Consider the following 27,034-nt stretch of genomic DNA (forward strand, 5'->3'; position numbering starts at 1 on the left):
AAAAAAAGCAAAGCTAGAGATAGGTCTGAGTGTACACCTACAACATAGCTCAAGCTAGGAGTGGGTGCTCAGGCCTGAGCTTAAATGGAACTCTGGCACCATGGACATAGGGTGTGGGAGGAGGTCCCAGGTGAGGCTGGTCAGGACAATGAAGGCCTGTAAGTGCCCTCAGGGCCATATAAGTTCTGTAGCAGGGAGGGTAGTAGATTTGGGAGAATCTTGCTTTGACTATCTGAGTTCTTGGCCTTTTTCTCAACCTCTGTCCCTAGCCAGCATCATCTGAACTAGCATGGCCATCTTCCTGTGGGGAGATGTGCCACCAAGGGCCCTCAGCAGAGGAGGTAGAATATTGCCTATTGCTTAGCACAGTGCTTGGAGCAGCTGGGCCTTAAGCAGCCCCTGAAGAATGATCTTCTGGACTGATGGGAATGGAAGGGGGGAGGTGAAGGAGGCAATGCTGTGAGGGGAGCATGTGACTCAGGAACAGCTTGCTGGGAGTATAAAGGAACCAGAGTGGTGTTTGGGGGCACTACCAAAAGCTATTGCTTTGATGAAGGGTGAGTGAGGAAGAAGAGGTTTTTCTTTCAACATGTGTTAAGGAAGTTGTTAAATGATGGACTGGATCCTGACAAGAGCGTGATGATCTGAAGTTGAACTTCTGTGGATCTGAAAACAAGCAAGAACCCCAGCAAGTGGTACTGAGCTGGCAGGGGGAAACCTGAAGGTGGTTTGGGTGAGTCTGTGGGGTCTTCTGTGTGTATGTTTTTGTTTGTTTGTTTTTTATCTGCAAATTCAAGAGTATGCTGCTTTTCCTTCTGGCTTTAAATGGAACTAAAACACTTCCTAGAGTTTGGACTCAGAAGGTCTCTTTATATTTGATGTATTAGAAGAATAATGTTGTGTCCCTCTGGAGTGGGGTCTTGATAGGATGTTACCCAAGGCTAGAGGCTTGGGGTTTGCTGAGCTTCCAGCTGTGCTGGTCTGTTGTGACCAACCAACCAGAGCAGTGTCACTGCAAAGAGGGCTGGGGCTTTCCAGAGCAAATATACCTCCTCTGGTCAGGTTGGCCAACACTTAGCGTCTGTGTTTGATAGCACTCCATGGGAGAGAGATACCAAACAGAGACAAGGGGAAAGCAATGCTGGACACCAAGGGAAAGGGGAGAAGAGCCCTATGATCAGGTAGAACCCTACTAGAGTCTTTTTGAGAAGCTGAACAAAATCACTGGGCTTTTGTTTCTCTAGTATCAGGAAAAGGGCATCTCCTTTCTCGCAGGGGTCAAGTCTCTGCAGACCCAGGGCAGTAAGAGGCTGTTGTGATGAACTCCTGGTTAAACCTTGTGCTTAATGAGAAGTAAATAAAGGTATGGAAAAAGGGGTTTCTGCTAGCTGAAGTTTCATATTTTATAGGTTGTAATAACTAACCTTACCATAAGGGTTTACATATTGCATCATTAGAGCGCATGTAGCTACATATGCAACTCTTCAGGGGGCCCTTGATCCCTAGGGATTTATCAGCAACTAATACATGATACTTGTGGAAACCTTCCCCAAGCTATGGAGCCCTGAGTGCCTGAGACTCAGTTAATGTTAATGATATCTGCTTGTCTTCTTACTCTAATGGCTTCGGTAGTTCATAAATTTGTTTTGGGGTTTTTTTTTTGCTTGCAAAACTTGTTTTCACACTGTGAACCATCTGAACTTTGCTGTTAAATAGGGCTTAAGGACAGCTGTTGTTTTTGTACTCTAGGTCTGTGTGTAATCAAATAATTAATCCTTTACATTGGTATAATTAATCCTTTACGTTGGTAGAATTGGATCAAGTATGTTTTGAGGCTTCTGGCTTGAGCTTGATGTGGGAGTGTACAGGTGTGGGAGATTGTTCCTATGAAAACAACTCAGCATAAACACTGATGCACATAGAGCATCTAGTACTGAAAGCTTTGTGGAGCTCAACATCTGGAGCGCACACTGACGAGCTGCAAGAGCAGCTTCAGGGCTGGCAGCGCAACGTATGACATCTTTTGGAAGCAGCAAGAGGAATGAGCAGATGGCTTATGGGTTGGTGACTGCCTCGTGGGAGTATAGGCATACCTCATTTTATTGCGCTTCGCAGACACTGTTTTTTTTTTACAAATTGAAGGTTTGTGGCAACCCTGTGTCAAGCAAGGCTATCAGCACCATTTTTCCAACAGCATGTGCTCACTTTGTGTCTCTGTGTCACATTTTGGTAATTCTCGCAATATTTCAAACTTTTTCATTATTATTATATCTGTTATGGTGATCCGTGATCAGTGATCTTTGATGTTACTAGTGTAATTGTTTTGGGGCACCACGAACTGCGCCCATATAAGACGGCGAACTTAATCGATAAATGTTGTGTGTGCTCTGACTGCTCCACCAACCGGCCATTCCCCCATCTCTCTCCCTCTCCTTGGGCTTCCCTGTTCCCTGAGACACAACAATATGGAAATTAGGGCAATTAATAACCCTACAATGGCCTCTAAGTGTTCAAGTGAAAGGAAGAGTCGCACGTCTCTCACTTTAAATCAAAAGCTAGAAATGATTGAGCTTAGTGAGGAAGACATGTCGAAAGCTGAGATGGGCTGAAAGCTACRCCTCTTGCGCCAAACAGTTTGCCAAGTTGTGAATGTAAAGGAAAAGTTCTTGAAGGAAACTAAAAGTGCTACTCCAGTGAACGCACGAATGATAAGAAAGTGACATGGAGAAAGTTTTAGTGGTCTGGACAGAAGATCAAACCAACCACAACATTCCCTTAAGCCAAAGCCCAATCCAGAGAAAGGTCTGAACTCTCTTCAATTCTATGAAGGCTGAGAGAGGTGAGGAAGCTGCAGAAGAAAAGTTTGAAGCTAGCAGAGGTTGGTTCATGAAGTTTAAGGAAAGAAGCCATCTCCATAACATAAAAGTGCAAGGTGAAGCAGCAAGTGCTGATGTAGAAGCTGCAGCAAGTTATCCAGATGATCTAGCTAAGAGAATTGATGAAGGTGGCTACACTAAACAACAGATTTTCAATGTAGACGAAACAGCCTTCTATTGGAAGAAGATGCCATCTAGGACTCTGATAGCTAGAGAAGAGAAGTCAATGCCTGGCTTCAAAGGACAGGCTGACTCTCTTGTTAGGGGCTAATGCAGCTGGTGACTTTAAGTTGAAGCCAATGCTCATTTACCATTCTGAAAATCCTAGGACCCTTAAGAATTATGCTGAATCTACTCTGCCTGTGCTCTATAAATGGAACAGCAAAGCCTGGATGACAGCACATGTGTTTACAGCATGGTTTACTGAATATTGTAAGCCCACCGTTAAGACGTACTGCTCAGAAAAAAAGATTCCTTTCAAAATATTACTGCTCATTGACAATGCACCTGGTCACCCAAGAGCTCTGATGGAGGTGTACAACGAGATTAATGTTGTTTTCATGCCTGCTAACACAACATCCATTCTGCAGCCCACAGATCAAGGAGGAATTTTGACTTTCAAGTCTTATTATTTAAGAGATACATTTCGTAAGGCTATAGCTGCCATAGATAGCGATTCCTCTGATGGATCTGGGCAAAGTAAACTGAAAACCTTCTGGAAAGGATTCACCATGCTAGATGCCATTAAGAACACTCATGATTCATGGGAGGAGGTCAAAATATCAACATTAACAGGAGTCTGGAAGTTGATTCCAACCCTCATGGATGACTTTGAGAGGTTCAAGACTTCAGTGGAGGAAGTAACTGCAGATGTGGTGGAAATAGCAAGAGAACTAGAACTAGAAGTGGAGCCTGAAGAGGTGACTGAATTGCTGCAATCTCATGATAAAACTTCAATGGATGAGGAGTTGCTTCTCATGGATGAGCAAAGAAAGTGGTTTTTTGAGATGGAATCTACTCCTGGTGAAGATGCTGTGAACATTGCTGAAATGACAACAAAGGATTTAGAATATCACGAACTTAGTTGATAAAGCAGCAGCAGGGTTTGAGAGGATTGACTCCAGTTTTGAAGGAAGTTCTATTGTGGGTAGATTGCTATCAAACAGCATCGCATGCTACAGAGAAATCCTTTGTGAAAGGAAGAATCAATCGATGCGGCAAAATTCATTGCTGTCTTATTGTAAGAAATTGCCACGGTCCCCCCCCCCAACCTTCAGCAGCCATCAACATCGAGGTAAGACCCTCCATCCGCAAAAAAATTATGACTCGCTGAAGGCTCAGATGATGGTTAGCATTTTTTTAGTAATAAAGTATTTTTAAATTAAGGTATGTACATTTTTTTAGACATAATATTATTGCACACTTAATAGACTACAGTATAGTGTAAACAAACTTTTATATGCACTGGGAAACAAAAAAATGTGTGACTCACTTTATTGCAATATTCGCTTTATTGTGGCAGTCTGGAACTGAACCTGCAATATCTCTGAGATATGCCTGTATTAGGGACATCAAGGCTACAAGGGCATATGTCATGCTCTGTGCTCAGTCTGGAGCTGGTTCTTCCCCCTTCCCTCTAGAACATGAGTTGAATGAGCAGGATGAGTGCTACATGCTCTGAATCTTCCTAGACCTGAGCTGTAGGGATGCTCTACATGTGAATTCTTGGACAAACCTGTCCCTCAGCTCAACTTCAGGTGGGCAAGAGAAAGAAGAACAGGTTTGGATTAGAGCAGTTTTATCCTGGAGCAGCCTGTTCAGGTCACTGTTTCCACTGACACTCCTTGTGATTCCTCTCCAGGAGGTACTAAACACCAGAGCTGGAGCATGGCAAGGAGTCACACCCTTTTGCTAAGACTCCTTGCAGTAAGAAGGGGAGCTGCTCAAGCAAATACTACCTGTCATCTCCTGTTCTCTGGAGGAAATTGTGGTGTAAAGAGAGGACTTTCCTCATGGGTGGCTGGAGTTGGCTCTGGTGTCCTTCAGCTGTTCGCAGAGACCTTCAGCTCTGGCATAGTGTATGTGTCATGGGTCAACTCCAGCTACCCAAACAAGGGTGCTACAATCATGGGAAGGATGATGTTGGAGAACAGCTCTAGGCTGAACTTGGGGGCTATACATATCCAAAAGGCCTTGGCCTAAGAAACACTGGAGAGAACAGGGCAAGGGATTGAGGGGGATAAATTCTGTACTGCTTCTCCATTGGGTGTGGGGGAAGTGATGAGGAGACAACTTTTTAATAACCTTCATTTAATTCTTCCATGACATCTGCATGTGTTGAAATGTTACAGGTTTGTTTAAAATACTGATAACATTTGCATTGCTGAGTGGGTAGTAGGTTAATAGCAAAGCCATTTATGTCAAGTTGAATACAATCACTTCATATTTTTTTAATACAAAATAAATGCTTAGAAATATCACTGTTATTGCTGCTAAATTCCTGAGTTATGTTGAGAACATGTTCTCTTCATTAGATACTCCCTGCTACCAGCAGTGTCTGTTCGTCAGTCATAAAGCTCTGCGGTGTGTTATAAAGGGTTTGTCCATGAAGGCTAACGACTGCACGCAAGGAGATTTTCTATATCAGAAAAAGAAAAGCAAATGCAACTTAGACATTTGTCAGTTCTTCAGCATGGACAAACAGTTTCTACAGTCAAACCAAATACCCTGAAATGCAGACCAGTTCCAGAACTATTAACCTGATTACCAAGCTGTTTTCCTAGAGTGACTCCATAACTTGCCATGCCATTTGATGGCAAACTTCCCCTGTGACTGTGATACAGAGCTTGAATTTCAGGAAGGAGGTGACTGTGTTATTCACTGCTGTTAACACACTAGGAGCAGATCCTACTGAGGAAGAAAGGACTGTATTTAATGATGTTCATGCTACAGGTCTTCCAGTGCTGACGACAGGGATATATACTGTTTAGTTTAGAAGCTGGTAAACACAGCCCATCTTGCATAATATCGGGTTATTTAGAGTTTGGTAAAGCGATGTTTAATGCAACTTCATTTTACCTGAAAGTCACGGATATAGGTGAGAAAAAAGCTGAGAAAGGAGAATGCTAATGACCACTCTGAGACAGTACTGATGATGTGAGCTGTGTAGCCCTGTATAAAAGAAGGGAGAAAAATCAGTGTGAGAAGCTACTCTTGAGCCTGCAATGGCACAAATAGGTGTGCTCTGATGACATCTTGCATTCACAACTATTCCCTGTGGAAAAGTAAATTCTCTGGACTATCTGCAGTCTTTAAGAGTGAAGTACTGAATTTGGAGTGAGAATGACCAGGAAAACATGGCTCTGCACAGCTGGGATCACCCTTGCCCAGAACTGAATCTCAAGTGGCTGTAAGTGAAGTGCCATAAAAAGCTTGACGTGGCCAGTAACAGAACTGCTTTACAGGAGTACTATCTTCCTAAAAAGATTGAGGTGCTCCCTTGGAAGTGAGCAGACTTCTGGGAAGCCCCTTGCACTTCAAAGAAGTGGGAGAACTCTCAACTCAGCCTGGAGAGTATTTTCTCCAGTAAATGCCCACCCCTCCAGCAGTGGCTGGAGAGAAGGGGGAAGGCCAGGGAGGTAGGCAGAGCTGTCAAGAAGTGTGTACCCTGCCCCCCCTTCTTCTGCTCCACTTGGGATCCCACCACTGTGGGATACTGGTACTTATCACTTCAAAAGCAGCTATATTGTTTGTATCCTTTGACCTTTTTCTCCTCCTAACTCCACCAGACACCCATCTAACAGCAGTCAGGCACTCCTGCAACCAGCTAGCACATACAATTCATAATTTACAGTTATAACACTGACCGTGAATCTCTGACCAGACAGACCAGTATCTTGACAACAAGTTGAGGCAGTTCAGTTAATGCCCATGAGCTTAATTTAAAATAATGCTAAAAGCTGCAATTGTTTAGCTTCAGGCTGTAGTTACATACTGGCTCAACTGGTAAAGCTCACTGGTCCTGTCCCATGCAAAGTACTGAAAGCACAGAGCTATCTGCAACAGCAGTAAATTCCCAGATGCATTTGTCACTGACCTTGCAAATAATGTACATGTTCCTTCACTGGAGGACCCCAAAAGGCAAGCAAATCTGCACAGTGTGGTTAGGAGCCTTAGCTTACTGAGTGTTAGGTTAGGCTGTATTAAACTTCATCTAATGAACATGTTTTACAGTGCTCGGCATGGAGCTACTCCCATGAATTTGCTTTATTTTCTCCACTCAAAATCACTTACTTTCTCCTGTGGATCCCAGTGCAACTTTTGCACTAAATTAGTTCCATACAGGCCACTATATAAAATAACGGAGGAAATAAACACTGTAAAGGAATATGTTAAGGAAGATTCAAGACAAGCATTAGCAACATAGAAGTATCAAACTCAGCTCTGGATTGTTTCAGCCTGAGGCTGCATGCAGATTTCTGGGCGTTTTTTTCCCAAGGCCTCCTGACCGTAATGAATAGTAATGGTGATGTGAAGCAGACTGTTTCACATCATTCCCTTCAACCTGTAGGTTGTTCCAACAGTCAATTACTGTCACAGTAAAAAATTAATTCTAATCTAAAATCAATCTTTGTATTCTGGATGCTAGATCTTGTTATACCTCCTTGATCAAATATAAGTCCTTATGAAAGCATTTAGACTATGATCAAATGTGAACCATATTATGCACCTTGAATTTTTTTAAGTGATATTTTTCCAGTTTAATAGTGTCTGCACCTCTTTCTCCGATTGCTTTTCAACTTCTCAACCATCTTGAATTCTTGATGTGTGGATTATGCTCTGGCATTCCGTATCCTTTGAAATAGTGCCAAATATAGGGCTATTAACCTTCCTGTTTCCCTTTTAGTCCACTCGGGTTTGATAACTGGTTTGGTACAGCAGCCAAATAAAAACCAAACAAACACATAACAATGATTCCTTATTTGCTTGGAGATCTGAGGAGTTTCCGCATGTAGGAAAATACAAAATCAGCAGGCTACTCTGAGTTAGTAAGAAGCTGCATTTTCAACACCTTACAGAGGTGAAGATACACCACATCAAATACTACTGCCTTTATAAATGAAATTTATATCTTAATTAACTTCCTCAATCCTTAATGGGATTAAACATCAAGAGCCTCCTGATGTCCGAGATTAACTTTGGTGGTGAACAAGGCTGAACTTGCTGGCATGTTTATGCCTTTGAGCACGCAGACTTCCAAAGCTTATTAAAATTTTGATGTGAATGATCCAGGGAGCTCTTTGGTTAGTGATTTGAACACTGAATGCAAGATACCCAGTTCTGCTAATTAAAATGTCCAGTTTTAGTAGTTGTGTGTTACCTGCCTGAGGTACTAGTGAAAGAATTTAATCATCCAGATACAAAAATATCTRGCTCCCACCCTCTGCCTGCTTACAGAACAGGTAACAAACTGCTTTGCTCTTCCTGTGTTGTAAATTCTGCTGTTTCAGTCCAGCAGTGCGTCAGCAATTCTTAAGATTCCTTCTGTCCTCCAGTACCAGATACAACCATTTCACCCATGGCCATAGATTTCTCCCTCTTATTTTCTTTCCTTAATACATCTAGAGCTGCTAATGTAGAAAATACTCTGACAACTACCCTTTCCTTCCATTTTTACAGCTGTCTCCGCTTCCTTCTAATTTTGGTTAGACCACACTGGTTTGAAAACTCTACAGACTTTGGGCTTGTGGCTTTCTTTTTGACATCTGTAAAAGGCTCTTAACTTTCATCTAGTTCATATTGTTCCATTTTAAAGTCTTCTCCTATTGTGTTTGGCTCCTAATTGTTCAAAGCTGAAAAATGTGTTCTCCTCTAGCATCCAAAATGGCCAACTTGATGCAGGCTGTAATCTGTTTGGAAAAAGGAGAACTATACAACATCACAACTTTATTTCATGCTACCATGTAATTCTGCAGCTAACTCCTTGTTACCCACAATTGTCTTCAGTACTGAAATTCCCCACTGGACTAAACAGTCCTTGAGTTAGGACTATCAACTGGCTCTTCGATGTTTCAAGGACCGGACATGATATTTCTACTGCAGACTGAAATTCTCTGAAGTCATGCAGATGACTTCTTATTCTGTATCAAGACTCCTCAGTAGATAAGGATCCTTCTCTCTTCTTTATGCCTAACTGCCAATGCCCAGACTATCACTTCTTGTCTGACTGGAACAGATTATATAATCTTGTAGTAGCAGAAATGGGAGCTCAGTGATCAGCTAGACTCTCTGCCAATGGGAAACTGGGTGTGTGGTTTAGTGTTGGTTTTGGCTGTCAGCCTAGAAATAAGTGGAATTGGTGGGGATTAAATAGGTGGCCTTGATTCAATTGCGGAAAGACAGCATCTAGTGATGATTTTGGACTCATGCCTTTGGAATGTAAATTCCAATCCTTAAGTTTGAGTCCTGTTTGACATGAACCTGAGTCATAATTTTCAAAATACAGTGTTTAACAGAGGTACTGCTGTGGTTCAGTTTCCTGATATTAAATGACTCTGGACAGAAGAAGGCTCCTCTTTCTGGGAGGGTTTGCCCACATTTCTTTAAAACCTGCAGCTGCTTCCAGCACTTGAGAAATGAAAATTACGGGAGATGATGGATTCCAGAGTCAAGGGAAGGTTGTAGGGAATGCCTGCCAGAAATTTCTTGTCTGTTGAACTACAGGATGGGCAGGGAAGAGATCAGAGGTCAAATTCCAATTCTGACTCAACCTTGGCAGAACGCTCCAGAATCTTCTCCCAAGCAGGCTTGAGGCCATCAAAGGCGTTACAGATAAATGCTAGCACTTTAAAGCTCCTCYGGAAGCCATCTGGCACAGTGCATCACTAATGCGCGCTGATAGGTTAGTGGTATTTTCTCTTCTTTTCTCTTTTCCACTAAACCCACCTGTCTCAAGTACACTTCCTTCTCCCCATCTTCAATAATCTGCGGTCAAGACTCCTTGCAATAAATTTTTATTTTGTCCTTTTCACTCCCTTGTGTGCATGGAGAGGGGAGAGGAGAAGGGTTAACCATCCCTCGTCTTTTACTAGCCAGTGACACACTAGTGGGTTTAACCTGATGATTCCCTTTATGCTAAAGTTCCCAGGTTGCAACACAGAATATGACTACATAGTATAATACAAGCTGTGTATCTAAAGATGGCAGGCCATCCGTGGCATATTTTTTTCATACTGGCAGGTTAAACTAACTTATTTGCAAATATTATTGTGTGTAGAAGTTGCTCTATTCTATGGTCACACTTCAGAGCAAAGGATACTGCTTACAATGCTTGAACTACACCACAGTAACACTGTCAGTCGGATCCAAAAGATGTCTTTGCTGTGAACTTCTGGCTGCATCAGGTAGGATAGGACGGTCTGAACCAGCATATAAACAGCCCCTACTCCAAATGTCAGGCAGGCTCCAATCACATGTATGTAGTATAGAATACATTTCTAGAGAAAGAAAGTATTACTAATACATAACCTGTTTTAATTTTAAACTCAGACAACACTTCTATTTTGTAAACCTTTGCTTGGGACTCTACCCACTCAATTATCTTCTTGCATCTGAAGCTAAGCAGTTTTGAAACATGTCAGTACTGAAGATATTTTCTTGGAAATGCCACATAGAGTGAGCTAGAAGCCAGCACCTACCAGCCCTCTATATTGTTGCTTTTGGTAAGTTCTTGTGGCTAAGTTACAGATCACAGTAGTATCTTAACCACAGGAATTTATAAAAGCTGCTCTCATTAGCTGTATTCAAAGAAAAATGGATGGTAACACAGAAATTCGATGAAGGAATCCCTGCAGTTGGGCAGGTAAGAAGCATTATGACAGGCTATCTGTTGAGCTTTTCTGTCTCAAAAATTTGAATGTTTATGAAGGATAACATAATACAAGATAAACACAACACACAATCTAGTCCCCAAAATGATGTGAAAAATGAAATAGTTGGGTTTAGTCCTTTTCTGAATTGCTCGAATTTGAATATGCTTTGTTTGTCAAACTAATATCTTTGAATACTCAGAGAGAACAAGGTTGAATCAGAAAGTAATACTTTTCAAATTTAAAAAATAAATAAACCAACACTTTAGGAGAGTCAAATGTCAAGTAGTAAAAATCCTTAAAACTAGAAATGATTCCAGCAAAAACAACCAAACTCACAATCTCCGCCATCAAAAATTAAGAGTGCGTTCTGTCTGTTCCTCTAATCACTGACTGGGCACAGTACCCAAAGGCAGAAAATTAAGTGCATCTTGCCAATCGTGCAATACAAAGCCTGGCAGCTTCACTGTACTCCCAGTCCTGCAGATGATCATTTTATGCCCTAAAGCATGAGATTATCTTGGTATTTTACCAAGTAACTACTAACATCAGGAATCAGAGTCATGTTTTCTTCACAATCTGAATGTGAACCTTAGAGAGCGCAAATGCATTTTAAGGTGTATCCACAGCAGTACAACAAAGATGGAAATTTAAATTGTATTTATGCTGCCAGTTAATAGCCAAAGGTGTGTGCTCTGAAAGCACGCACTGTTCAGTGATTAGGCTTCAACAGAGAGAAGTCTTCGTCCTGTATGAAAGGGAAATTAACAGCCATAGCTAGACTAGAGCAGTTGCACTGGTTCAACAGCATAAATCAAAATCCTTGTGAGTATGAGCCCTGTGCCATTGCTTTTACTCCCAGCCAGTGAGAATTGTTTGGAGCTCTCTGCTTGATGGTTATGCCCTCCATGTTCATCTTCACACATGTTCTTTCACGTTTTGGTTGTCTTCAGTATCTAGTGGACTTCAGGGATTTTTAGCTCCTTTTGCCTCTGGGATGGCTCCCAACAGAGCTCGAGCACCACTCACATATGCTAGCGCATCACTAGCAACTTTTGTGTTGCTCAAGATTAAATGTCATACAAACTGGTTAAAAAATTAACCTATATTTTGATTATCTGGAAATCTATAAAAAGTAGACATACCCTCTTCTGATCAGTGGTGGAGGCAAATCATGGAGCAGAACACAATTTGGGCCCTCTTACTTGGTAGAGGAGACTCTGTGACCCCGGCTACAGCTAGGGCTGTAGAAAAGCAAACTGATTGAAGTCTCCAAGAAATGCAAAGATCAATGTGCTGAGCTTCCTAAGATGGGGTGTTGAAGCAATGGAGACCTGTGCTATTGGGAAAAGGGAAGTGAGGAAGGTAGAGCTTTCCTTGCTGCTCTCTGCTTCTAATCCTGGCCCTGATCCAGCAGGAGACTAAGCAGGTGCCACTGCAGCCTCTAGTGGCCGAAGGTACCACCACAGACAAAAATCCCCAAATCCTGAAAAAATCCAGCTGATAATTAGTACGACAAGGCTGGTAACTGCACAACTTTCTTGCGTGTAACAGCCAGTGAGGCTCTGCTGATGGTGTGAATACTTGAGAGTATCAGGTTTTGGAAAAACAAACAAAAGAGGTATTGTAGAGAAAAATAAAAAAATGGAGATACTGGGAGGCAGAATTTCAAAAGCTGACTGAGATTGCAGTATTTTCAAGAATTGGGCAGGTTTTGAAGGAAAATACACTGAAGAGGCTAGATTTTTTAGAGCTAGACTTTTTGTGGGGTCAGCTGTTTTTGTTGGWGTTATTTCTGGTTATAAAAATTTTCTAATATTTGACATTTGATTCTCCTGAATCAAAATACAATATACTTTATTTGTGGTCTTTTAATCTGGAACTAAAACTTTCAAATGTTCTATGAGAAGGAGACTGAAGATGTTTGCTTTCTGGAAAACTCTTCTATAATGTTTTGGAACTTCATGAATGGCTGCTGACAAGTCCCAGTGGATAAAGCAAATAAGAAATATGTAAGAAATTCGATACTGAAACTTCAAATTTCTAACAGTTTTCTGTAGGGAATCTGACAAAAAAACAGGTTTCCCCCAAAAAGTTTTGCTTCGAGCCAACCCCCCATATTTTATCAGATAACTCGGTAAACAAATAGAATTCTGGACAGCTTCAGAAAACTGCAAGCAAAGCACAAACCTGGAAATTTGCAATAATGCAAAGTCCAAAACAGCTCATCAGTCCTAGTGTAAGGCCAATCTTATTAAGCTTGGTGATCTTGGATTTTTCTGGATTCAGAGCATGAACTTGTTTATAACGGACATACATGGTAGCCATACCTATGAATGAAGAACCCGAAAGCAGTAAGATCTTAAGCTGACAAGCAGACTGTCCTTTTTAACTGGAAAGATGCTGAGTGACAAAGGCAATTATTTAAAATACAAAAGCTATGTTATTGCGCCCTGAAACAGAAAGTTGAGAACTTGGAAGTCAAAACTGAAATAGTATRATAATAAACACATTGACTTGCTAGATTTTCTGATCTCTTTCATTTGGAAGACCTACTAGGTTGTTCCCCCTGTCCCCCCTATAATTACAGCACAATTAAAGTGGATTGATTGCCTTAAACTTGCATTTCTATTTCTCTTACCAGTCAGGGTTTCTTTTGAATGCATTTTTGGCCTTCTGGAATCTGGAATTGTCATGCTGGCTTTGTGGATAACATCCCTGCAAAACGCTTTCCTCTCAATTACTTAAGAGTATTAAGATTGATTCCTCAGAATTTACCTTTTGACTGAGAATTATGGGCTGTTTAATGATCTGAATATGGAAATTGTTTAAAATAGTGTGCATTTGTTTAAAATAGTGTGCATTCCAGAATTGCTTATAGTTCTCCAAGGACAACTTTCTATACTCACCCATGAAAGCTGAAATATTTAGCATGATCCCAAATAAGCATCTTTCAGGAGGTATTGTCCCTGTATCACTGGAAGAAAAAAATAGTGATCTCCATCTATACTAAAAATACTTGCAACACACCTTTATTTCAGGCTACAAAGAAACCATAAGAAATAGGTTTGCAAAACCCTCCCAGCTATTTTTCACTGAATTTTTCATTAAGCTATACTGTGCTAGTTTCCAGAGCTGTAGGAATAAGCATGGTAAGGACATGCTATTCTTAGAACAAGGAATGAACATACTTGGTATAGCTATTCCTTTTATATTTATCTTAATTCCATATAAAAGGTGAATAAAGAGTAATAAGATTGGAAAATGAAGAACTTGTAAAAGTGAAAGGTCAAAATTAAGGTCATATGTGCAGCCTTATTGCTATCCAGTCAGGAATGTAGATTACAGTATAGATTTACTGATGAAACCAAACTTGGTGACAGCAAGAAGCTTTATTCAAAACAGAGGGCTGGAGATGCACCCCCAATTTTCTCATTCACCATCATTTTAAGGATGCGTTCACAGAGCCACAACAACTTAAAGGTTAAACATTTGTGCAAAAATAGGTAGCTTTAAATAGACTTACTAGTTATTTATAATTAAATGTATATAATTTTAATTAAAAAAACCCTGTTGTTTAAAGCTTGGAGTGGGAGAAGAATTGGCAGGAGTGGGAGGGCAACTCAATAGTTAGATACAGTTAACAGTGCAATTGTATGAACTTTACTGACCTGATGTAGGGTACGAAAGGGTCGACATGGTGTAGGATGATTGCAGTAATGTAAGAAAATATAAAAGATGCAGCTGACCACACAACCAAAGCCACAGGCAAGAAAGAGAGGCCTTGCTGAAACCACCACATTTCAGTCTTGTCTTCTAACTCCAAACACTGAAGAATCAAATACATAAGTTTACTAAGACGTATCTCAAAATTTTTGCTTTTCTTGAGGCAAGCTGTCTATTCACAGTCTGCAGTGGTCAAGGATGACTCTTCACTACAAAGGCTATGCTGGGATGAAATGGATTTGATGTTGCTCTCAGTCCTGTCCTCCAAACCTGAAGTAACCACTTGATTTCACAGCACAGAAGCAATCATAAATAAGCAGAAATCACATCTGGAAATGTTTGTCCTGAAACTCTTAGATCATTAGAAAAAAAACAATAGTGTCACTTTACTGCGCGTCTCACCACTTGTTGCTGCCAGAAGAAGGTCAAGTGGGTCACTGTGAATAATTGACTCCATTTTCTTCTTAACCTGGTGTCGTAACACCATGTTAAAATTAGTGAGGCTGACAGAAAAGGAAACGCTAATAGAGAATATGCTCCAATAGTGACAGTTTAATTGATAGTGGCTGTTGCAGAGCATCTAACTTCCATTAACAACCAACTGGGCAGACATGGGGAAAAAAAGACCTAAAATTACATTAATATTTGCACTCATCTAGGACCTGTCATACTGTGCAACTAAACATCTGTTATAAGTGTTATTCAAATAAGCTCGCATATCTATAAGCAAAAGCTGGCTGCTACCAGCCACACTTTCAAAGTCAAGGACTACCTATTCCCGGTGGACAGCAGCTACCATGCTTTTACAGATGGGAGAAATTTAATTTACAATGGAGTTAAACAGCTAACTCAATGTTCATATGCTACCCAGTTTTTTTTAAGTCCCGGCCTGACAGCAAATCTGTGCCTCTACATCTGGTTCTGTCTGAGCAATAACATGTAACTGTGTCACTCTGACATGATGATATAGAAAGAACTGTGGCTCCTCTGTACTCTTGTTGCTGGAGGGGTGCAATTTTCTATTGGCTTGAAATACAAAGTTCGGCAGAATTTATTTGTCCTGATTTCTATGCTTGGGCCTGTGTTTTACCCACAAAATGATATTCTTCTGATGGAATTCCCTTTAGTTCTCCCTGGTGAGAAAAGGGTGCAGAAAGTGTTTAAGCATGGTGAAACTGGAGACCGAATGGAACATGAAACAGGGAAAAGAAGAGAGGAAGAATGAGCAGTAGAGAGGATAGATCCAAGGGCATCCAGACAAAGCTCAAACAACAATGTGTGAGAAAAGCAAAATTCTGCTTGGAGAGAAAATAGGAATGAGCGCAGTACTGAGAGGATCTGAGGCTGCTATTGCTTACAGTGTGAACGAGGGACTGAAAGGAAGGAGAAAGAGAAAAGCAAAAAAGACATAGGAAGCGTGAAGACTCGGGAGTCTCACAGGAAGAGAAAAGAATTTAAAACAAAAGTGGGTGAATCCGGCAACAGATCAAAACCGATCACATCTTTGCATCTCGCTCTGGAGACCTCAGTGCTCTTCTGATATGGACCAACCGCACACTGCAGATTATTTGGTCACCAGCAGACATTTGTCTTTCCATAGCACATCATCTTGCTGACCTCTCCCAGGGTGCGTGTCATGGGGAGCTTGCAGAAGGCCAATTTGGTAGGTTCACCACATAATGCCTAACAGTCAGTACCCCTTGCTCATTTACCAGAAACCGGTCATTCACTCGGGTGCTTGCGCTCCTCCTAGTCTAGAATTTTAGGGGTTCTAACAATAACAGACGAGCTCTGGAATGACCCTGCAATGTGACGAAAGCCAGCTCTGTTACTAATAACTCTAGAAAAGAATATACAGATTATATCTTTGTAAAGTTAAAGGTTCAGCTGCTTGTAAGAAAGATGTTAGGTAGCAGGTAAAGGTATTTAACAGGAGATAGAGTGAATAAGAAAAAAATGATTGAATTAAAGTTGCTTAATTTCTGACCTTTAAGATTTAATTTTTAAGGTATGCATAACATAACATTTGCCCTTTAATGTGGACTTTCATTTTAAGATTGTAACGCAGTAAAAATAATAATGAACTTAACTTCACAATCACATCTCTTGTATGAGTAAACTGGGAATCTGTATGAAAGAGAAATACATATTTTGCCTAGCATTATCCATTACAGATATATATCCATGAGAATGTAACTCAAAGCTCCTAGGGGTCAGTCTGATACTTACATTTTATTTTTCCTTTAACATTTTAAAGGTTGGGGTGTCTTAGCTTTTCTTAACTAATATACTTTTGCCTGAAAAAAAAGCATAACAATATGCCACATACCTGAGAATCGAAGAGAAATGTCACCTCAAGGGGAATCCAAAGTCATCTTTCTGGTGAAGTTCCCCACTCCCTTCATTTCTTTTCTACATCTTTGAGATATGAAAGAAAATAATTAAGCCATGATGTATTTCTATACCTTTAACTCTATACTGTTTGTTCTTTATCTGCTATTAGCCATTGCCGCCGACAGGACACTGGTTTAGATGGACCTTTGTCTTGTCTCAAAATGGCTGTTCCTATGTTCCAAGTGGTTTAAGAAATGAAATGCTGTCTTTGCTTAAATATATATGGTGGTATGACAGAAAAACAGAAAAATAGAGGTGTTTAAGACTTTCAGATCCAGAGGACTTGTCTATACCTACAGACTTAACTTGAAATGAGAAGCATACAAGAAAAAATGAAATGCAACTGTTTTAATACAATTAAAACCAGTGCCCATGATGATCACTTTCACCCAACGTGATGCTAGTGCCACACTAAATATGTGGCAGGATGGGTGCTGAAGCACACTAGAATGCAACTTGAATTTAATCACAGTCCCACAACTCCTGTCTCCCTTTCACATGAGCGACTGCCACTTTCATACAACAGAGACTTCATGAGAGATGAGACACTGTGCTGCATTCCTGATGGCTGGTGACATTTATAAGCTTGCAGAGATGTTTGCAATGTCTGGGTGYTGGGCAGATGCAGCTCTAGGGTACCACTGCCATGCAGATGCAACGGGACTGACGCTATGCTGGGGATAGGCTCGCAGACGAAGCAGATTCTCCATCTCCTGGAGTATTTGCATGCATATGCAGATAAACTAATCTGGACTAAGGTGAGGTTAGTCAAGCAGAACAGCTATTCCCAACTGCCCACCGGGAAATCACTCTTATTACTTGATAAATATGTCCGCACAGGCAGTTGATGAGCAGCGTCTATTCTAGAGCGAGCCCTGCTGCAGACAAGCCCTCAGTCAATTAAGATTCAGCATCTCTCTACAAGCTATCCTGTTACTCAGCCAAAACCTATGATCTACAAACAAATTATGAGCATTTTCATGTGGTCAGGTGTAAATAGCAGTGTGGTAGCTTCAATTGCAATCTGAGTGCTTTGGTGAGGCACAACTTTTTAACGTGAGTATAGCTGCAGGCTGGTACATTCAAACGGCATGGCGATTAGAGCTGGTTTGTGCCCAGCCGGAAAATTACAGCTCCTGTCCTCTCTTACTTTTGGATTCATACACCCCAGACAAACTCTCCTTATGCTTGAAACTGTTTCCTAAATTTTGTTCACCAAATGCTCTCTCTCAGCTGTGCCAAGTTCTTCCCTGAATTATTCTAATCTCCTTTCATCTTCCTTGCCTTTTAAAATTTGAGTGTAAAGTGTAATTGAGTCCTTTTTCATGCATTATATAGGCAGAGTGTATATACAGGAAGCAGGAATAAGCAAGAACACTCTTTGTCCTATGCAAAGTGCTGCATACATTTATGGCGCTGTCTACCTGAGGCTGTCCAAACTTTCCACTTCTGTGGGTAAGTCATCTCACTGCCAACTCAGGGGGCTCTGAAGGCGGAGTGTCTGGGCAAGCACAAGCACATAAAAAAGCCTCTGAAATCATTTGGAGGCAGGATGGAACTGTCTTGCAGCTTGCCAGCTGGACAGTCCTCAGATACAATTATTATTAATGCCTCATCCTGTCCTATTGTTTTCGGCAGTAAAAAGTAAAACAAAACATACTCAGCCTCCTTGTTTTTTCACAAGGTGCTTTGCCAACTGATTATGTAATAGCAATGGCTGGCCTCTCTTTTCAATATAAGTAAACATTTTCTTAAACACTTATCCTGATCTGTAGATATTTTTGTGTCCTCAGGAGTTTTGAAACCACAGATTAATTTCCACAGATCTTTCTTGTGAGATAGACATTATCAAATCATTATCAAGAGCAAGTCAAGGAAGTGCTTCAAAAGCAAAGATTTTAACCATCTTTGAGGTTTTTCTTTAAATGCAGAAGTGTTTAGCAGCATTCTGCACATGCTTGAGTACGAGGAATAGAAACTACAGAAGATGTAAGCAAAAGGTTTCTAAATGTCAATGCCCAGATGAACAATAGAAAAGGTTGCCTCAACCTGCCTCTTTCCTGCTTTCTCAGGAAGACAGGCAGAGATAAAACCATACTAAGGGACACTCRGTTTTTCTCCAGCAAAATAATCCAACAGACACTGTTGAAGGAATAAGACAAATTAATTTGCYGCATGCATTCCTAAGTGAGCACAAAGGTTGGATGGGGATGAGTCATAAAGAGACTGAACATACTCATTTGCRTAACTTACTGTCAGGGTCAAACTGATAACAACGGTTAAAGGTTGCTAATCCTCAAAGGACTAAAAGTAAGAAAGTAGGAAATGTCATTAATGACAAGCAATTCCTTTTGAGTCTTTCATGGTACTGACACCAAAAAAAGTTTAAGACAGATGGTATTAAATTTTTTGGATATGARGATCAGCTTCCAGAGAGGTGAAATGAGGCTTTTTATCACCTTGCTAACCCCCTGCTACCCAGAATGGTACRGTGCCAAACCAAACAGAGCCAGGCACAAGATACCATGATGTAAGAGTGTACCAATGCCTGCTTTTAGAAATGCAACACACAGTGATACTGCCCTGTTGCTACAACYGACTGAGGAGCTCAGTGCCCAGGATGAACGCATGCTACCTGTCACTCTGACCTGTCTAATCAGCAAAGAGTAGCTAAAAATACGTGAGTATCTAGAAGCAGAGCAAGGAGAGAGTTTGCCATATTACAGCAGGGGATCAAAGCTGCTGCAAGGTCACGGAGACTGTGYAGGTGCCTGTTGTGCTGGGGGCGGCTCAGAGCAGTGGGAGAGAGGGAAGGAGRGAGAGGGCAAGGGAGGACAGAGGAAAGGTTTAAGAGAGGGGCTGGGCAGGAAGGAGCAAGGAACRGAGGGGGAAATGGAGGCGCAAGGGAGAGGCCTGGGGGCAGGGGCCTGGGTGTGGGAAGGTAATGGGGTGAGATGAGAGAAGAGGCAGGGGGCTCAATGGGAGTGATAAGGAGCCACGGGGGCACCGAGGGTCGCTATGGGTGTAGGGGGACACTGGGRAGGGTGGCCAGGGTGTTGTTAAGAGTTGTAGGGTGTCACTGGACAGCGGGGAGGGTGACAGGGGGGGTCACGGGGAGGCTAAGGGACACTGGATGAACAAAACTAGATGATGTCTAAAGGTCCCTTCYGAACCTCGATTGCTCTGTGATTCTGTGACCTGGAAGGTCCCTGAGGGGTGACCAAGGAGGCCAAAGGACACCGGGAGGGTCCCTGAGGGGTGACTGAGAGTGAGGGGGGTGACCAGGGAAGTCAAGGGACACTGGGAGTGTCCCAGAGGGGTGACTGGGGAGGTCAAGCACATGGAATGCGTGTGGGCGGTCAATGGGAGGCCAAGGGGCGCCAGGAGGGTCTCTGAGGGGGTGACCGGGAGGCCAAAAGACACCGGGAGGGTCCCTGAGGGGTGGCCGGGGAGGTCCAGGGCCACTGGAAGGCCTAGGGACACCCGGAGGGTCCCTGAGAGGTGACCGGGAGGCCAGGAACATCCGGAGGGTCCCTGAGGGGGTGACCGGGAAGGCCAAGGGCCACCGGCAGGTCTAGGGACACCCGGAGGGTCCCTGAGGGGTGACCGAGAGGCCAGGGGATACGGGAGGGTCCCTGAGGGGTGACCGGGAAGCCAGGGACACCCGGAGGGTCCCTGAGGGAGTGACCGGGAGGCCAAAAGACACGGGGAGGGTCCCTGAGGGGGTGACCGGGAGGCCAGGAACATCCAGAGGGTCCCTGAGGGGTGACCGGGAAGCCAGGGACACCCGGAGGGTCCCTGAGGGGGTGACCGGGAGGCCAGGGGACACCGGGAAGGTCCCTGAAGGGTGACCGGGGAGGTCCAGGGACACCCGGAAGGTCCCTGAGGGGTGACAGAGGTGCCCGGGGTCGCGGAGGGGCCGTGCCACCGCCCCCGGCAGACGTTTACCTCAGCCGTTTCCGCGCCGTCGCCATGGCGGCCCGCCCCGGCCCCGCCCCGCCCCGTCGCGCGCCACCGCCGCCTCCTTTCCGGCAGTCGCAAAAGGGGCGTAAAGCGCCGCCCAGTGCGCGGAGGTTGAGGTAAATGCCGGGTGCCCCGCGGTCCCGGAGTGCCCGGGCGGGCTGCGGGGCGAGGGGGGGTCTCGCCGTCCCGTTCCGTCCCTCCGCGCTGCCCGGGGCGGGCCGGGGCTCAAGAGAATGGGGGGCGCCGTCTGTGTGGGCGCGGAGGGGGGGGGTCCTGGGGGCCGGGCCTGGGCCTGCGCCGCGGTGCCGGGGCCCCCCGGGCGGGGTGAGGGGCCGCCGCCTCCGGGGCGGCGGGGCCGAGCGGCGCCCTTGCCCGGCCTCCCCTCCCCTCCCCTGCCCCGGCTGCTTGCCGGCGAGCAAACAGGCGCGGGTGAAAGTCCTGCGGGCGCTGGGCAGTGCGGGGTTGTTTGCTCTGGAGGACGAGGTGGTGTTTGGCTGCTTTCCCTGCTTGCTCGGGGCAGGGCCGGTGCGAGCAGCCCCTCAGTAAGAGGGAGAAGTGTAGAGTTTAGTTTTCTGTGCTTCGGCTGTTTTTCCTGGTCGTCCTGGACAACACCCACTGAGGCCTCCTAGGTGACTAACTCCCRTTCCCTGATAGCAATGGGTGTGAGTCGGCCTGCTCCCAAACTTATCAAGCTCCTGCATAAGTGAGGCCCTGTTTCCTTGCAGTCGCCTCTCTTCCTGCTGGAAGGCTTTTCTGAGTCTGGCTTTCCACGGTCAGGAATTGCCTTAGTCAAGCCATGGAGGAGGGAGATGAGAATACTTATTCTTATGCCAATGTYGACCTTAGATTTATGTAGGTTATTTTCTCTTCCTAGCATGGGCYCTGTCATCTTCCTCTCTCAGGCTTTATTCTGCTGAATTTAAGAGTTATTTATTTTTTTTTCTTTTTCTGGTTGACTCTTGTAGATAAATAGCAAACCTTCCTTATTAGCAGCCTTTCTCTACTGCTACTTTTTTACTTCATTTGGAGTGCTATGTGTTTCTGGTCGCCTGTCTCCAAGAGAGATGGAACATCACAAGGGTCCCTGTTTATATGGGAAATGCTGCTCCTGACCTGGCTTTTCCTTTTCACAACTGTCTCATGCCAGTGTCATTGGGCTGTCTTTGACCAGCTAAAGCTGTTATTTCATAGCTCCTACATATTTCTTGCCCATCCTGAATGATGTACAGATAATCAGCTTTCACCTGAACCAGGTTAAATTAAAAAACAGAACTGCGAACTTAAAACCACAGCAAAGCAAAATAAGCACTTTTTTTTGMTCATGTTTTGTTTCTTATAACTGCCTTTAGGTGGTTGTTCACCTTGACCAAAGAGGCAAAGCTGCTTTRAGCTTGTTGAACTTGAGACTTTTCCCGAATTTCCCTCTTTCTGATAGTCTTCAGATTTTTCTGTATTTGTAGTATTTTTAGTGTCTTCACTTGGTAAGCTAAGAGGTATGCATCTGTTAGATAGAGGTAGCTCTCCTAGGGGAGAGAGGTGAGGGGTCTGAGTGTGCTTTAGTCTGTAACATAAGTCAGTAGTGTGATATGTTTCAACTGCTGATGAAATGCAGGCTGGTGAACACAGGATATTTGCTTCAGTAGGCAGCAGGAAAGGTAAAAAAAGAAGAGAGAGGAAAAAAAAAAGAGAAGAGCAGCTTACCCTTTTGCAACTACATTGAGGATACTTCTTCCCTATTCTCTCTTCAACAATGCCCTGAATATCTTTCTTTTCTAAGGAAAAACTGTTTTAGCATCTTTTTGGTTTGCTAATGGCAAAGGAAATGCTCTTTAGAGCAGTGCTTAGAAGTTTTGGGTTACTTTAAACCGTACCTGTGTTCTTCAATATGTCTAAACCCTTTATATTGCAGGATCTTATGATTCTTCATAACAGCTGTTACCTGCCAAATAAAAATTCTGAGGCCAACCGATCCATGAGCGGGCATCGAAACATAAAGAGGCGATGTGGGGAGTCACACTTGGAATCCCCTGCGGGCTGCGGTCACGTTCCTGCTGCTGGATGTGTGTTAAGCAAACTAGTTCAGTTGCCTACACCTCCATTGTCAAAGCACCAGCTAAAACGATTGGAAGAACACAAATATCAGAGTGCTGGACGATCCCTGCTTGAACCGCTAATGCAAGGTTACTGGGAATGGTTAGTCGGAARAGTTCCAGCCTGGATTGCCCCAAACCTGATCACTGTCATTGGACTGTTAATAAATATATTTACAACTCTGCTATTAGTGTATTACTGCCCAACAGCTACAGAACAGGTAAGCATCAGGCCTCTGACAGTTTTAGTTCGTATTTATTGTGATCTAGTAGCAGCTGGCACTGTTCTTCTGTGAATTCTATTTGTGGAGAACTAGTTCTCGCTTAACAGGCCACAATTTTCATGTTTATGCTGTTCTTCRTAAATGTTTGCAATGTACTTCTAATGTGTGCGTGCCTCCATATGAGAACTTGCATGCAAAAAGAGCACGTGTGAATTTTTGGGTTAGCACGCTGCTTGCTGAGTGAAGCAGCTGGGTTCTCCGGGGGGCTGGCGRAAGGGGTGTCACAGGCCAACAAGCACTGTGTGAAACGGGGTCTAGCACCGAAATAGCTGTTCTGGTAGCAGCTGGGAGGGACCTGCTGCAAGAATGCTGCAGCCTCCCAGGATAYGCTCGAGTTCGTGTGCAAACAACTAAGAAACGGAGCTGTGACTGTCATAACATGTATGGCCTGTGCAAGTGTTGCCTGTTTACTTTCTCTGTGTGTGACAAGGTTAGTCACCTTTTGGCTTTGTCTGATCTAGAGTTACCACACAAAAAGAAATGCGAGTTGAATCGATTGACGGTTAATTGAGTCTGCCTGTGAACCCAGCTAGAGTTACAGCACAGCAAAGAACTCTAGATCAGGCAGAGGACTGAGCACCAGAGCGGTGCAGCTTGGGAGAGCACGGTAATCTGCTTCCTCCCTGATTTACGTGACTAAACCTAGCTTATTAAAACAAACACACACCTTTCTCTATCCCATCTGGGGCCCTGGCAGATTATATTGCTGGGTAGCCTGTATTAGGACCTTGGATACAACGTGCTGTGAACTGTGGGAACACAAAATTGTTTTCTTGAGCAGTGTGCCACCTGAGTAGTCTGTGATGTGAGAAGGCTGGATGAAAGGCAGAGGATCTGCTCTTTATTCCGAGTGCACTAAAAGCTCRTGACCTGTCTGCAGGAGAATTGTGTAACTTCTTGTAAAGTCTGATTTCAAGGGTACAAAAGTCTTTACTAAGCATTTCAAGTTACTAGTTTCAAAGGCTTCTCTTCCTCARTAGAGAAGCCTTGTAAGACGCTTGAAGACTTTCACTTTTGTGCACTGGGAAAGCTTTATCGCTTGAATATTCATAGTCTGAAAAGCTGCTCATGCCTATATGGATTGAAAAGGGGACTTATTTGATGCAGAAAATATTTTACTTATTAAATAGCCTGGGAACATCTTGAGTTCAGGTTCTCAAAATGTTTAAACTCCTACGTAACCGAGTCTAGTAGCTGAGGTTGGGGGCATATTTCGTAATCAAGTGACATATGGTTTGTTTCTACCTGGACTCTACAGAAACACATTAGAGGTTGGAACATTCAGCACTGTGCATCCCAGTTGCATATATGACGTAGTAAAGTGATGTTTACCTCTTCTTCTAGAAATCTGTTGAAATAGTTTTGCAATAACTTGTGAGATTTTGCAAGTTTAAAATGAAAAGTAAATATTAAGTTTGAGCGGTGAATACTTCCAGCGGCTCCTTCCTTTTCAGGCTACGGCATCCTTTCTTTTAACTTTCAGTCTACTCAGATAGCAATATTCCCTGGGGTTGGGAGTTTGGGATTCATTTCAGTAGAGAGACTTCAACCTGTCTCTACTTCAGCAACTTAGCAGGTAGATAGGCTGCTGAACCAGAGCATAATTAACATCTAGAATGCAGTTGTGTTCTGGGTGGTAATTAAACTTCTGAAGTACAGACTAAGCTACGCTCTGTGTCAGAATGTCATATTGTTAGCTGCAATCTGCTGTATTAAAACACTGTTGTATATTTAACAGTTCGAGAGTTACTTTGTGCTTAGTGAATGGGATTGTTTTCTCACTTCAGCTGAAAAATGACTTTCTGCAGAGGTAGCTTTYAGCCCTATCTGGTTTGCCATATGGTACTGCAGCCCTGCCTGCTGGCAGGACAGGGAGGATGTCATCGAGGTGGCAGAGCTGCAAGCTTGTGCTTTTAAGTGTCAAGTAGCTGTCTGAGAAGAAAATAGGGCTTCAGGATTCCAGAAACACAGTTTACTTCTGAAAGCACTGTTGCTTTCAGATGTAAATAGCCTCTTTGTAACTTATTCTTAGTTGTACTTTTTTCAAAGGCCAGTTGGCACTTCCAACTGATTGAAGGTATATCTAGGGGAATGGTAGCCACAAAGAAAACAAAATATGGATTCTTCTACTGTCTGCTTAGTTTGGGACAGGGGGGAACCCAGCAAAGCACTGAGCAATGGAACTGCACTTTCTTTTTTGTTTAAAAAGAGCAAAAAGATTTGGATAATAGAGGGAACTGTGAAGTCTTATGCAGATACAAACAACATTTAGTAGAAACACACACTGATAATGAAAGTAGTGTTTAAGAAGAGCCCACAGTCTGATTTTTTTAAAGTTTGTAGAGAAAAAAATTACATGACCTGAAAAGTTAACTTAAACATTGAGTGTCAAATCTATTCGTGAGAAATAGAAATGGTATCACAGGTTGGGATTCCATAGGATCACAACCTCACCTAAGCGTGGTCGTGTGGGGTGACATGTTCTCCCTTCTCTTCTGCTAGTTTGTGTGAACACATTGCTAAAAGCAGAGCACACTGCCAGTTTTCAAGGCAGGATGAGCTGAAATCTGTTTTATATAGATAGATTTAAAAAACAAAAAAGTTGCTCTACAGGGTGTGAATATTAAGGGTTATTAAACATAGATTTCTGTGAAGCTCATGTTGTCTGCAAATGGAAGAAAAATCAGTGGTGCTGTACTACGGAGTACCAAAGTTTTAAAAATCTCAGCTGACATAACAGCTAAACCTTAACTCCAACAATCTGAGCACGATGCAATGACACTGCTCTCAAACAAGCGCCCCTGCAGCCTGGTAATACCCTGTATTTGGTAGTGTTTTAGTATGTGACATCTYGTTGAGGTCTTCTCAAGATGAGCGCTGTGCTCCTGAGGCAGTTGTATGTCTTGGGGGCTAAGAAAATGTTTGAGTTCCTAAATCACTCAGATGGCTTACAAATTCCYCTACAGGAAGCAGAAGCTAGACAAGAGCTTAATTGTGCCCAGCTTTGCATATGCGGTGCTATAAATTTTTCAGATGTACGGTGAAGCTTTTCTTCCTGCTTTAGAAAATTTGCTACGCCTATTAATCTAAAATAGTGCTTTCCGTGTCAGTTTTTTGCATTTCATGTGTCGTAAACCCCCTCTGCCTGCCCCTGTCAGGACTAGCTGTTGAAAGGTGGAGGGTCCGTGCATGTAATTTGTAGATTTTTAGGGGGGAAGTGTGTGCAAATGAACTGTTAAAGGAGGGTGTAAGAYAGCCTAAATAAAACAGGCCTTAAGGTTTAAAAATCTTTTACCATCAYTGATGATTTCTTTCTTAGGCACCTCCCTGGGCATATATTGCTTGTGCATGTGGCCTTTTCATTTACCAGTCTCTGGATGCTATAGATGGGAAACAAGCAAGAAGGACAAATAGCAGTACTCCGTTAGGAGAACTTTTTGATCATGGCTGTGATTCACTTTCCACAGGTATTGTCATTTTTTAATTGAAGTATGAGGGTTAAGTGACTCTCCTTCTGTATTCCAGATTTGATCCCTGAAAAGTCTTGCTTTACCTGTTGTTGAAGAAATGGACAACTGATATTGCTGACTGTGTAGCTTTTCAGTCAACTCTCCTGTCTGTATACAGTACTCTTAATTAACTGAATACGACCTTTCTTGTATTACGCTGACACTGAATGAATTAAGGATGTAACTAATTCAGTCTGAGCCATCAGTTTTCTCTGTATACTTTCTCAGTGTCAGTTTTGAAAATTTACTATAAGAAGCACACAAAGTGCCTTTCCATTTTGTTTTAGATCTAACTTATGTATAACAGTTGCAAGACCAGATATT

At 42.9% G+C, this 27,034-nt stretch overlaps 2 protein-coding genes across 6 annotated transcripts in view; one reads left to right on the forward strand and one right to left on the reverse strand.

The window, feature by feature from the left end:
* Positions 1 to 5,169: 5,169 nt before the first annotated feature.
* DRAM2 (DNA damage regulated autophagy modulator 2) lies at positions 5,170 to 20,865 on the reverse strand. Of its 2 annotated transcripts, XM_026063766.1 has the most exons (9): positions 20,813 to 20,865; positions 16,800 to 16,888; positions 14,416 to 14,573; positions 13,654 to 13,721; positions 12,935 to 13,074; positions 10,195 to 10,372; positions 7,170 to 7,252; positions 5,955 to 6,047; positions 5,170 to 5,514 (listed from the first exon to the last, which is right to left on the reverse strand). In XM_026063766.1, the coding sequence occupies exons 3-9, from the start codon at positions 14,544 to 14,546 to the stop codon at positions 5,407 to 5,409; spliced, it is 801 nt and encodes a 266-aa protein (XP_025919551.1). In that variant the 5' UTR covers positions 14,547 to 14,573; positions 16,800 to 16,888; positions 20,813 to 20,865; the 3' UTR covers positions 5,170 to 5,406. The 2 variants fall into 2 exon arrangements, with proteins under 2 accessions (XP_025919551.1, XP_025919552.1); XM_026063767.1 differs by lacking the exon at positions 5,955 to 6,047.
* A 26-nt stretch (positions 20,866 to 20,891) lies between these two features.
* CEPT1 (choline/ethanolamine phosphotransferase 1) overlaps positions 20,892 to 27,034 on the forward strand; it is a 31,206-nt gene continuing 25,063 nt past the window's right edge. The window contains exons 1-3 of one of the 4 annotated variants that reach the window (XM_026063816.1): positions 20,892 to 20,943; positions 22,737 to 23,138; positions 26,521 to 26,668. In XM_026063816.1, coding sequence (XP_025919601.1) covers positions 22,743 to 23,138; positions 26,521 to 26,668 — 544 coding nt within the window. In that variant the 5' untranslated portion in view covers positions 20,892 to 20,943; positions 22,737 to 22,742. Of the gene's footprint in view, positions 20,944 to 21,257; positions 21,457 to 22,736; positions 23,139 to 26,520; positions 26,669 to 27,034 lie in introns of those variants that run through there. The other 3 variants (XM_026063815.1, XM_026063817.1, XR_003253172.1) reach the window with 3 other exon arrangements.

This window comes from Apteryx rowi, unplaced genomic scaffold, assembly GCF_003343035.1.
Source record: "Apteryx rowi isolate R43461 unplaced genomic scaffold, aptRow1 scaffold_200, whole genome shotgun sequence".
Classification (NCBI taxonomy): Eukaryota; Metazoa; Chordata; class Aves; order Apterygiformes; family Apterygidae; genus Apteryx; species Apteryx rowi.

What these genes read in the sequence shown, in the direction of transcription:
- DRAM2 (XM_026063766.1), bottom strand. Translation starts at nt 14,546, where the DNA reads ATGTGGTGGTTTCAGCAAGGCCTCTCTTTCTTGCCTGTGGCTTTGGTT. An exon ending in CCTTTCGTACCCTACATCAG is followed by an intron (nt 13,722 to 14,415) that starts GTCAGTAAAGTT and finishes TTTTTCTTCCAG; the next exon opens with TGATACAGGGACAATACCTC. An exon ending in CCTATATCCGTGACTTTCAG is followed by an intron (nt 5,515 to 5,954) that starts GTAAAATGAAGT and finishes TTTCTGATATAG; the next exon opens with AAAATCTCCTTGCGTGCAGT.